Source organism: Thunnus maccoyii, chromosome 16, assembly GCF_910596095.1.
Source record: "Thunnus maccoyii chromosome 16, fThuMac1.1, whole genome shotgun sequence".
In the NCBI taxonomy this organism is placed as follows: domain Eukaryota; kingdom Metazoa; phylum Chordata; class Actinopteri; order Scombriformes; family Scombridae; genus Thunnus; species Thunnus maccoyii.
In genome coordinates this window covers 20,154,690-20,167,565 of record NC_056548.1, presented here as the reverse complement: position 1 = coordinate 20,167,565, position 12,876 = coordinate 20,154,690, and the positions used below count along the sequence as shown (strand labels likewise).

The 12,876-nt window shown below is 42.0% G+C and overlaps 1 protein-coding gene across 5 annotated transcripts in view; it reads left to right on the top strand.

Annotated features, from left to right (window-relative positions):
* col12a1a (collagen, type XII, alpha 1a) overlaps positions 1-12,876 on the top strand; it is a 58,051-nt gene that overhangs the window by 7,155 nt on the left and 38,020 nt on the right. For 4 of the 5 annotated variants that reach the window (XM_042387802.1, XM_042387799.1, XM_042387801.1 and 1 more), the window contains exons 6-17: positions 433-696; positions 1,010-1,174; positions 1,430-1,603; positions 1,770-2,060; positions 2,225-2,827; positions 3,674-3,952; positions 4,041-4,316; positions 4,441-4,713; positions 9,507-9,776; positions 11,371-11,637; positions 11,797-11,989; positions 12,087-12,211. The exons of the other annotated variant lie outside the window; for it this stretch is intronic. In XM_042387802.1, coding sequence (XP_042243736.1) covers positions 433-696; positions 1,010-1,174; positions 1,430-1,603; positions 1,770-2,060; positions 2,225-2,827; positions 3,674-3,952; positions 4,041-4,316; positions 4,441-4,713; positions 9,507-9,776; positions 11,371-11,637; positions 11,797-11,989; positions 12,087-12,211 — 3,180 coding nt within the window. The remainder of the gene's footprint in view (positions 1-432; positions 697-1,009; positions 1,175-1,429; positions 1,604-1,769; positions 2,061-2,224; positions 2,828-3,673; positions 3,953-4,040; positions 4,317-4,440; positions 4,714-9,506; positions 9,777-11,370; positions 11,638-11,796; positions 11,990-12,086; positions 12,212-12,876) is intronic. 5 annotated transcript variants of the gene reach the window in all.

The window sequence follows — 12,876 nt, the reverse complement described above, 5'->3', positions numbered from 1 at the left end:
CATTGCTGGTGGAACCTCTGCTAAATGTTTAGTCTATAAAGCCACATTCTTGCCTCCGTCTGCTGGAATGACTATACCAGCCCACTGTTTGGCACTGGTTGATATTTCCTTTGATGTCAGCATGCATATCTCTGAGCCATCCAGCTAACTGTCAGGGATTTTATTTTATTTAGACAGACAGGAGAAGAAAGGGGCCAATGTAAAAATATTGTTCCAAGACCAAGCTGTTGCTGCCATACCTTTATTGGCTCAATTTTGACTTGGAAATTGGTTTAATTTTAGAAATAAATAAAGTGCTTTTTTGCATTTTAACTTTTTACACCCATCATTAACTAGTTGTAAAACCCCAAATGTTCCTAAAGTGGATCAATCAAAATCTGTTACATAAGTTTTTATTCCTGACTGTTTTATTTCTCCACCATCTGTCTCTAGAGTGTTCGGTCAGTGCAATAGCAGATTTGGTTTTTCTGGTGGACGGCTCATGGAGCGTGGGCAGAGAGAACTTTAAGCACATCCGTAGTTTTATCGGAGCCCTGGCAGGGGCCTTTGACATTGGCGAGGACAAGACCCGAGTGGCCGTGGTTCAGTACAGCACAGACACCCGCACAGAGTTCCCTCTCACCCGTTACAACAGAAGAGGAGACCTGCTCCAAGCCATCAACTCGCTGCCATACAAGGGGGGAAATACCATGACAGGTAAGGAGTTCACCAGAAGCAAGGACAGAGATGGAAAGGTAGAAATATGCAGATTTCAGTCTCAAAGTCCAAAGTCTGCTGTGATTGATTATGAGATGAAATGCTATTTTAGCTATTTTTTTTTAGCTATTTTCAGATCATTTTTAATGATGCTCCCTGATTTTGGAAGTAAGTTAAGGTAATAAGTTCAAAAGCCTACATTCTGAATAATACCATTAAGTTATTTTATAGCATGAATTTGAATATACGGTACAATGCAGGAATGCAAGACAAACATGCAAAAACACTCATATATATCCATTTCTGTCTTAAGGTGATGCCATAGATTACCTGCTGAGAAATATCTTTACGGAGGCAGCTGGATCCAGGAAAGCTTTTCCAAAGGTAGCCATGATCATCACTGATGGAAAATCCCAGGACCCAGTGGAAGAGTATGCTAGAAGACTTAGGAACATTGGAGTGGAAATATTTGTCCTAGGTATGGTTTATTATTCAGTGTTTTGTTGAATAGTGCTCTCCCGTGTGAAAGTCTGCCTGTTCTTGGAAACCACTTGATTTTCCATTTATTCTTCATTGTAAGATCTATATTTGACTTGGTCGAAGTCAACTACTGTTGTTTCCTCCATCATACGCAATACTCTGCAACCATCAATAGTTCACCACATCTGTGATGCAGCCACAGAGTCAAAAACATATGACTTAATATTGTTGTACTTCACATTTTCCCACTCAGGTATCAAAGGAGCAGATGAGGATGAGCTAAGGCAAATGGCCTCCACACCTCACAACAAACATGTGTACAATGTGCGTAACTTTGATATGATCCAAGATGTACAGAAAAAGATCATCACAGAGGTGTGCTCTGGTGTTGATGAGCAGCTCAGCTCTCTGGTCAGCGGAGAAGAAAGTGAGTCAAAAGATCTTCTATGAAATGTGTTACATTGTATGAAGTGCTATGGTTACTACATGGAACCTACCTACCACATAGCAAAGCAAAGATTTTGATACTGCATACATCTTGAAATCTAATTATCCAATCAAACACTTTCTCAATCCCTACCATTTTTCCTCAGTGGTGGAGCCAGCTGCTAACCTGCAGGTCACAGAAATAGCATCTAAGTCAATGAGGGTGACGTGGGATCCCTCTCTGGGCGATATCTCAGGCTATAAGCTCATCCTCATTCCCATGCTACCTGGAATGAAACGGCAGGAGCTGTACATGGGAGCCACCCAGACATCCATAAATGTCCGTGACCTTTCTCCTGAGACTGAGTATGAGATCAGTTTGTATGCCCTCAAAGGTCTGACTCCCAGTGAACCCATCATGGCTATGGAGAAGACCCAGCCTGTCAAGGTGTCAACAGGTAAAGTGATTTGTTGTGCATGACCTGTCATCTCTCCTGATCTATTTTTATGTTAGATATACTTAAAGTTAGATATACCTCACTTTTATTCATGTCACTACAACCTCATGTTAAATTTTGGCTACAAGGTCTTTAAGTAACCTATGATTTTCTGTCTTTTTTAGAGTGCTCCCTGGGAGTGGATGTGCAGGCTGATGTGGTCCTACTGGTTGACGGCTCATACAGTATTGGATTACAAAACTTTGCCAAAGTCCGTGCCTTCTTGGAGGTTCTGGTGAATTCCTTTGACATTGGACCCAACAAGGTCCAGATTAGCTTGGTCCAGTACAGTCGCGATCCACACACTGAGTTTGCCCTTAACACCCACCATGACATTAATGCTGTTGTCAAAGCTGTGCGCACCTTCCCCTACCGTGGAGGCTCCACTAACACTGGCAAGGCCATGACCTATGTCAGGGAGAAGATCTTTATCCCTGGCCGTGGAGCAAGACAAAACGTCCCCCGCGTCATGGTCCTGATCACAGACGGAAAGTCATCAGACTCTTTTAAGGACGCAGCAACCAACCTGAGGAATATTGATGTGGAGATCTTTGCCGTTGGTGTGAAGGATGCAGTGAGGTCAGAGCTGGAGGCCATTGCTAACCCCCCAGCAGACACTCATGTCTACGAGGTGGAGGACTTTGATGCTTTCCAGAGGATCTCCAAAGAGCTGACTCAGTCCATCTGTCTGAGGATTGAGCAGGAGCTGCTCAACATCAAAAAGAGGAGTAAGTAGGAGGACAGAATAAATAAACATGCTAGAGTTGAGGTGGAGTGTAGCCAAATAATACACCAGAAACTTCTTGGCATCAGTTTTGGTTTTACTCTTCTTTTGGATGATTACCATTTGCTGAGCACCGTCATGGTGGTCCCTACTATCCTGTATTAGACACTATACCATCTGTTGTCAGTTGGCCAGGTCTTTATGAGTGGGTATAATGGCAAGGAGCCAATGCAATCAAGAAAAGTTGAAACATAGCAGTATAATACTGTGTAAATTGCTGTCAGGCAAGGCACAGGCAAAATTTAATCAAGTCACTTAACCATACATACCACAAAACCACATCCGTGCTTCTTGAATGAGCTCTATCACACCATTTATTATCACTTACTGTTTAAAAACACTACAGCGATTGGAGGAACAGAGCTATTTTGACTTGATAGTAATTTTAATCCAAAAGGCCACCCCAACTCTGAGACAGAATAGAGCTGTAGCTGTTCCACACTGTGGTAGAATGATATCACACCACCCACTATGCTTATTGATACTGAAGCCTGCAGTCCCAAAGCAATTAGTAAGTGTTGCATTCCATACTTGGCAACTTTAATTTTTTAAAACCTTGTTAGCTCAACAAGGTTACAACAACGCATAGCTTTTCATTGTTGCCAGTAAATGAAGGGCAATGGACAGAGAGGAAAAAGGAGTAAAACAGAGCTACAGTTGCCCTATAAATCTCACAGACTTACAATTATTATGATCATGCTATTACTAATTTGCAACTTTAATGTGATTTGGGCCTGTGCACTGCCTTTTTAATAAAAGACATTTTTAACAAGCAAGTTTTTATTTTCAGGTCTGCTTCCACCCCAAAACTTGGAATTCTCTGAGATCACCTCCAGAAGCTTCCGTACCACCTGGACAGCTCCTGCAGCCAGAGTTATGTCTTACCTGGTACGTTTCCGCAAGGCTGAAGACATCACTGGAGACTACATTTCCTTGGCAGTGCCTGCCGATACTACCACAGCCGTTCTGCCCCACCTTTTCCCCATCACGGCCTATGAGGTCAACGTCTTTGCTCAGTACGAAAAAGGAGACAGTTTCCCGTTGACTGGTGAAGAGACAACTCTTGAAGGTAAGAGAGATTTACTTGGATCTGACCCATACTGTAATAGTTATCAAAATGAGAATATTTAGCATCTATGATATTTTTTCCTTTTCAGAGCAAGGGACTGTACGGAACCTACGAGTTACAGAGGAGACAACAAACAGTTTCAGGGTGTCTTGGCTAGCTGCTCCAGGTTCGGTGATCAGGTATCGACTGTCCTACGTACCACTTAGTGGTGCTGGGGAAGTACTAGAGGCACAAACTATTGGACCAGAGACTACCATAGTTCTCCAGGAGCTGTTCCCCATTACCACCTACCGTGTGTCTGTGTTTGCTGAGTATGCCACAGGCTCAGGGGCTGAGATGCAAGTAGATGGTACCACTAAGGAAGGTGAGTCAAGAAAATTACATTAAGAAGTTATTTTTTAACTGCAAATGGCAGAAAGGTATGTGAAGCTTGGGTTTCAGTTCAGTGAATATTAATCAGTGGCCTATACATTTGTATTTTCTTTCAGTCCGTGGCTCTCCTCGTGACCTTCGCGTCTTTGATGAGACCATATCTACAATGAAACTGGCATGGCAGGCAGCTCCAGGAAATGTTGTTCAGTACCGTATTGCCTTTAAACCTGCTGACGGAGGCGAGAGGAAGGAGATATCCGTCAAGGGAGATAACACCCAGGCTATGCTGAAGAACCTCAAACCAGCCACTGAATATGAGTTGTTTGTTAGTGCTCGCTATTCCTCTGGTTTGGGTGATCCTCTACTGGGCACAGGAACCACCTTAGAAGGTAAGGAAGAATGTGACATTGCTAATCTCTAATCTGAAACCTTTGAAGCATGGTACCATTATTTCTGTAGTTAATGTGTGACATATGAAGCATGCCCTGTGGCTGTGGGCTCAGCAAGTGGGTACTGCTGAGTAGACATGTATTATTATGTTCAGCTTTTCAAGAGGCAAGAAATATTGAGGCTTAGGCATGCATATTTAGGGAGATTTTGTTTTGTTTTTGTTTTTCATTTTATAGTTTTTCAAGGTTATGAGATCCTGCATGGTGTAAAACTGCTGAACTTAAGTAGTTTGTCTTCCTCCAAGTCCCTCCGAGAATGTAGCATCTGGTATTTCTCACAGGCAACAACATCAGAATTAAGGAAGTTGAGTTTTACTTTGCACGGTTGGTTGAGTATATAGCATGTGGTTGGAGAGGAAAAGACAGGAATGTGGCACTTGATGTAATTCTTTTGGCACAGACTGTAGGTTAGGGTGGCTTTGCCGCCCATGAAGGCAGTGAGGTGGAAATGGGTGGGGGATGCTTGTAAACCTAGAAATGTTATGGAATGGCTTGAAACAGACTTTGAGAGCCACATGCCTGTCTGGTAATACCTTTACATCTTGGCCTGTCTGGGACATATGATTTATTGTTTTACAGTGGTTTATAAGACATATGGGGAATATTTCATAATAAACCCCAGATACTACACTATTCTATTTGTAAACAATTGCTGCTGATTGCTGGCCATAGCTCTGTCAGTTTAGCTCATTTTATAAAAGTCATCATCACATTTTACTCATTGGTTTGCTGAAGGCAATGTCACAAGTCTGTGTTGGTGCATCTTTTTTCTGTAGTTTATAGACTGCATGAGACACAATAGGAGGCAGGTCCTCTGTTGATTTCACACAGAATGTAAGGAGAGATTGTGTTTAGAGTGTCACACCACAGGAAAGGAAGTCAAAGGGATCTGTTTTGAGAGAGAAGGGGGGTAGGAGGTCCTACTGCTGGGGGTGCAAATCAACAACAACCAAGGTATTGTGTCCCTCAGAGGAGAATGATTTTAGTCAGTTCAACTTTAAACTACATATAAAATCAGAAGACTTTACCTCGCTGGGCATTACATTACAGTGGAGAGTTAGCCTGACTGTGCTGTATTGGATAGAATGTAGTCTCTGAACTGGGCTATAGATTACAATGGGGATAATTTGATTTGATTAAAGATAATGCCACAGAAGCTGCATTGTTATTTTGGTTAAACTGACTATTAAAAGGCAGAAAGAAGTTGTTAGGCTTGGCTAGTTTCAGTCATGACCACTCCTCCTTTTTTGGATGCTTAAAGTTACTGTTTTAGTTACTGGTGCAGAAGTACTGAAAAACTGGGACTGTGTTTTATTCAACTTTTGTGTAAAACGGTGCAGAGGCAGTCTTTAATGGTGTCCAAGCTTAGCTCATCCTGAAAAGGACCTTTCTTTGAAAAGCAGTTTAAGCCCACGGACACATCAAAGGTATTCATTTCATCATAACGGCAAATGTAGAGTTATTGTTTCTTAATGTCACCTCCTTGTGCTCCTGGCAGTAGTGAGGTCCCCAGTGCTGGGTGTGGTACTGGACATTTATTGCAGACCACAGGGACCTGTGTACTAGATTGAATGTGAAGACTTCGGCTAATACTGTGTCCAATAGAAATAAAATTTCCACTTTGAATACACAACTGGAATAATAAATGTTGTAATGCAAGAATTTGAAGGACATTGTATTTTTGCTGTGTTTCTGTGTTTCCTTTTTTCGCCGTTCCCACATTGCACAAAGGGCTTAGTTTGATTATAGAGTTAGTTCCCACAAGTCGATTCTGTACTGTCATCAACCACACACCCCCACAGGAAAAAGCCCAATGACAAAGCACTTTGTTTAGCTAACTCTATTAGGCTGTCATGACGTCCGCATGCCTCAACACTGATCTCATTGTTTTGAGTGCCACTAGCTTTGAGTGACCCTCTCTGTCAAGTCAATGTAGGCGAGAACTGGAAGAGAGTGGCTCACACAAAGCCATCCCTTGTGGCTAACGGTGGATGGTAGCCAATACAGAAGCCTTGAGTAGGACAGAATTATAACATCCTGAAATGACTAAGGGGGACTATTGGGAAGATGTCATAGAAAATGCTTAGATGAACACCCTAAATATGGATATTTTTACACAAACACGGCTAAATTATTTACTTCAGAAGAGGGAGTTTTATTCATCATGTGGAAGTTGTTACCTAACAGCTCCTTGAAAGCTGTGTGAGCTGTCTGTCTCGTCTTGGGGAGAACTGTCTGTACATCATCCTCCAGGGTGGAGTGAAGGACAGGCAGAGGCAGAGAAAGAGGACAAGGATGAGTAGAAAAAAGGGTACTCACAAAATGTGAACTAGAATGCTTCAGGGTGGCCTGGTGGATAGAAGGCCCAGCCCATAACTTGAGAGGTCATATGTTCAGCCCCTGAAGCAGACATCTCTCAAATAATTAACTCCTTGCATGACACAGCAAACTGTGTGAGCTCTTGCATGTACCAGAGGGAATTGTCGCATCTTGTTTTGTCTTCCTCTCACACTGACGCCTTTGGCGTGTCAGGCTCTGTCAGTGGCACTACCAGGCTGTTTTTTTCCACCACTCTAAAGGTTCTTTGAGGTAAAAGGCCAAGAGACAGGCAACCTTGGCACATTAACAGTGGGCGCTTCATCTTTGTGGCTCAGATGTGTTCCTTAGTTAACCAAGAGCAATAAAGTAAAGGAAGTTTGAAGTGGGGTGCCAGTGCTGAGATGGCACTTTGAGGGAGTGGTTTTTGAGGGGCTTACAGAAAGAGCAAAGTCTGAGTAAGTCTGAACTTAGTTGAGTTGTTTAACCATCCAATACCAAGGCTGAAGATATACAGTGGTCTAATGGTGTGAGCTATGTAAAATAATTAAGATAATTTTCAGTGCTTCCTGGGTATTTTTGCTCACTTGCTGACTTGCTGGCATTTTGATGTTTTTTACAAGTGCAGTCAGTCATGTATTTAAACTTCAGACATCTTTGGCTGCAGATGTGAAGGTTATGTCAGCACATGCCCTATAGAAAATCTCTTAGTTGATCTTCAGATGTGTATGTGTATAACCCTATTTAACCAAATGTGAAATTGATAAACTATATATATATATATATACACACACACACACACACACACACACACACACACACACACACACATATATATATATATATATATAATATATATATATATACACAATGGGGTTCAAAATCTGAGACCACTTTCCCATTCACTTAAATGAATGGGAAATTAATATACATATGTATATATATATGTTTATGTCACATTCAAACTGACTACATTTCTATGCAGCTTTTGCTAAGTCTGTGGACCATGTGTTTCATGTATGCGTGCTTTACCTCTGCCTGCAGAAGTCATTATCTTGCAATCCTTTCGCTCTTGGTTAAAACACAGCCTGAAAAGTCAGTCAAGTTCATCCTTTCCTGTTTGCTTGGCAAAGACAAACCTTTTGATGTAATGATCCGGGTGTATATAAGTGGCCTTCACTGTTTTCATGGCCTTCCAAAATCTGTAACTCTTCATTAGTTTTGTGGTCGTGGTCATTATTCTTCATATTTGGCCTCAGCTCTCAAGGTGCAGATCGCTGTGCTTGGCAGGCACTGCCGTTGCTGTTACTTCTGTTCAGATCAGTTTCCAGTTCCTCCGTTATGGTTTGATACTGAGAAGGAGTCACAGGGTGACATATAGACACAGTGAATGCCTTTTCCGCTGTATGGTCGCTTAACATTTCCATAAGATTATGCATTGCACTTGTGGCAGATTTGTATTGCATCTCATTCTTTGCAGTTGGCTTTTTTATTAAACCTCGTTTGATGAGGTTTGATGAATGAGGTTTGAAAGACCACCCAGCTTCACTGCTCTGCCTGTGATTATATTGTCATTAGGCACTGGCATGTAGGGGCTTAGGGGCTTGAATCAGGATCAGGATCCCGGAGTTTGTGTGGGAGACTTTGTGTGGCAGCCTATTCTCCTTTGGTAGCTACAGCTCCTCTATGCTACAGCCAGACACAAGTGTTGATAGTCCATCTCATCATGGGCATCCCTCTCAGCCAGGCATGTGTTGGCTGCTCATCAGGAAACACCACCACAAAATTCCCTCCACTGTATTTCAGTGCCTCTCTCCTTTCATGATCATCTTTCAGGAAAAGTGAGTGAGGGAGAGAAAGGCAGAGCGCAACATCTGCAATTGTAGCAAACACACTTTTGTGGATCATGTTTCCTCTGTTTCAATGGAAAGTGCTGCCGAGAGAGGCGCTGGGGATATGCGATTTGTGATTAGTTTTGCAGAGATTTTTCCAGCAGTCTCTGATTATGAAGGGAGAAAATCGGGTTGTTCAAGCAGATCCTGAGGGGTTAAAGCGGAGACAGATGAGTGATTGTTGGTGATTTTATCGCCGGGGTTGTTCATTTTGTCCATTCTCTGTCTCACTCACTTCCTCAAACCTCCATATATCTGCATTAGATATCAACACCACCTGGACAAAACCATCAGTGGGTTGGTGCTCCCTGAGGCATTTTTGTACCTTTGCACTAACACCATCATCTTAGTCCTATTATTATGCACCTGACAGAATTAAAACAAAGAAAAAACAGAGAAATTTCTTTAGGTTAACAAAAGTAAATCTGAAGCACTACTTATTTTCAGTTTCCATTTAGTTATGCACAGGCCGATGTAATACGTCTACCTCTGTTTCTAATGCTGTTTCTTCTCATTTTTCCACAGAACTTGGTTCACCCAGAGACTTGGTGACCAAAGACGTCACTGACACCAGTTTTGCTGTGTCTTGGACTGCGGCCCCGGGAAATGTTCGTCAGTACCGGATCAGGTGGAAGTCTCTCTACACTGATGAGACTGGAGAAAAGACTATACCAGGAGACACCACAACCACAGTCCTGGAGAGTCTAACCCCAGAGACACGTTATCAGGTCTCAGTGTTTGCTGTTTATGGCCGTGGAGAGGGCCAGCCTTTGGTTGGAGAGGAAACCACAGATAGTAAGTTACTTTAGCTGCTTTATCTCTCCTACCGTAGACTTACTCCCTTATCCTTCACTTCTCTCCCTCTTTCAACATCTATTCCCTTCTTTCTTTTTTTCTTCGTTTTTTCTTAGGCTCCTCTCTTCTGGTTTCACACTTCTGTACTTTGTTTTTTGAGTTTTTGGATGTCTTGTCGTAGTTACCTAGAAAGTGTACAGCTAGGTAAGTGTGATGTAACTCTATAAAAGCACTATAACCACAAAGGGACAGCTGTTCTGTTTTCTGTTTTGTGTGGTGTGTAACTGTTAAGATGATCACGTTAAAAGCCAAGAATGCAGGTCTAGACTTTCTTGTCATAAACACATCTTAAGCCTTAAAATTTCATACGCTTGTTAAGTTAGAAATAGAATTTAGTAGATCATCACTGAGATATCTGGGTCAGTGACGCAGGTTTAAAAATGATCCAGGAAACACATTTTCATTGTGAGTCCCAATTGGTGTTATGTAGAAATGGATCTGTCAGCAACAATTACAGCCCATTATTTTGAGTTGAGTGATATCGTCATAGCATTCACTTGCACCATTTAGAGGGCCACAGAGACACTTTTGTAATCACATATAGTCTTTGCGTGCACATCTTAAAGAGTGTGCATGTGTGTTATATGTATGTACAGAGATAACGTAATGTACAGCACACCTGCACCTGGTTTCATGGGAGATACAAGACAGATAGATACCAGCCTTGTTAGACTACAGTCATGGTTGGATTAGAAAAGCATATTGAGCGGAAACTCGCATCAATTGGGAGGGAATTTGTCCACCAGTCAAATGGAATGTGCTAAAGGAAAAAAAAATATTTCCAACCATCATTAGTGTTTATTGATTCTGGCAAGCAGGGAAGGTGGTATATGCACCAAACACAACCACGAGGCAGCTTTGTAGACTTAAATGTTCACTTTGCTCATTCCTTCCTTTACTTTGCACCCACTATCTGTTGCTTTTCTTGTGCTCCACAGAAATCACAGGTCTCTTTGGGCTGAACCACACACGGCAAACTTGGATGCGCTGCTTTTTTCCGTTAATAAAAGTCCTTCTGAAGTAGAACGTTCTAAATATTTTCCTCAGCTCGTTTCGAAGCCTCTGACAATTCACACTTGCCCTTCCTGCTCTGAAAATAAGAAACACTCTGTGGACACACAATGGAAAAACGATGAAAGAGAAACTATGGGTTTGCTCAAATTCACGAGGCACCTAAGCCTGGCTCCCAAACCCACCAACTAAACACGATCAATCATGTAGATTCAGGCCTGTTTAATGTATACTTCTGAAAATCAGAAATATTTTGGTGGGTTTGTATTCGCATGTGGAAACTGAGCAGATATCCGGATGAAAGACTGCGAGGTAGCCAAGCGTGTTACTGTTTAGTTTACTTACCAGCAGGAAAGCCATGCTGCTTATATTTCCAAAGGTATATTGAAAACATAGGCAGTTAAACACACATTTAGCACAGATTCTCATCTGAACAAGGCCCAAAGTCTACATTTTCCACCAGACTATACATTCATCATTTTTCCTCTTTTAACCTTTATTCCTTTTTTTCTCTTTCTTGCAGTTTCAGCCGCTAGCAGAAAAATTGTTGTCTCTGACGAGACGGAGAAGACCATGAAGGTCACATGGAAACCGGCACCTGGAAATGTAGTCAACTACCGTGTTACTTATAAACCACAGTCAGGAGGGCGCCAGCTAGCAGCCAAGGTTCCTGGTGGGAATACTTCCACTGTGCTGAGACGTCTTTCTCACCTCACCACCTACGACATCACTGTTCTGCCAGTCTATCGTTCCGGAGAAGGGAAAGCAAGGCAAGGAGAAGGAACAACACGTACGTTGGTCTATCATTTACCACTCCACAATAGTACTTTTTTTATGTTTGACTATCCATTAAAAACTCAACCATAACCATCTCAAGAAATATAACAGTATATGTACATCATTCAGTATTGTCCCATTTAGTCCATCTTTGCATTTCTCTCCTTTCAAGTGTCACCATACAAAGGTCCAAGGAACCTCCAGACCTCAGAACCTACCAAGACGAGTTTCCGTGTAACCTGGGACCATGCTCCTGGTGATGTTAAGGGTTACAAAGTCACTTTCCACCCCGTAGAGAATGAAATTGACCTGGGAGAACTCCTGGTTGGCCCCTATGACAACACTGTAGTGCTAGAGGAGCTCAGGTGTGTCTTCAGGCTGATGTAGTATATATTTCTGGCTTTTTACTCTGTAATATATCATGTAGAAAAATTCTGAAAATCATTTGTTTTTGGTCTACAGAGCTGGTACCAAATACTCAGTGAATGTGTTTGGTATGTTTGATGGAGGAGAGAGTATGCCATTGGCTGGAGAGGAGAAAACCACACTCTCTGATGCACCTGAGCCTCCTCCTTTTGCGCCACCAGGTAAAGTTACCCAATATTCTACTATATTTTACAATAAAACCCACATATACTGTAGGAGAAAATATTGTAAGAATAGCAGAGGAACATTCTGGATGTTCAAACTAATTAGCATGTTTAATGAAAAGCATATACAAAGAGCTGACATGGTTTTAGTCATTCCATTATTCCACCTCTCATCACCAATAAGGCAGTGTTTCCAGTATGTTATGTCTCTGGGCAGCAACAGTCAAACATTGGAGTCTGTATCACACAGTAAATTTTTGCTTAGGAACATACACTCTAAACCCATGCCCCATAAAAGCTAAAAAGTTTCTCTAGATGACTTTCCTCAAAGCTAATTGTCTCACGAAATAACAGATATAATGGCAATTCCATCTGTCTGCTGCCCTTTCTTGCTTTCTTCATGGTGTCACACTGGGCTTCCGCTTTTTATTTTAAATCCAAGTACAGCCAGTGTAGATTTGAGCCATAAGCGTATAATCTGTTTGCAGTTATAAAATGTTTTACTACCTCGTGAGTCAGAGTGCAGCAGACAGCAAGTGTGAGAAGAGGAAAACTGTTGTGTTTGCTGGAAGGAACTTGAAAGGTCAGCTTGACCATTCAGCTGCAGGTCCGGTGCTATTAAGGAGGCAGACGCAAATACAGTGACAGCTCCCCACTCTTGT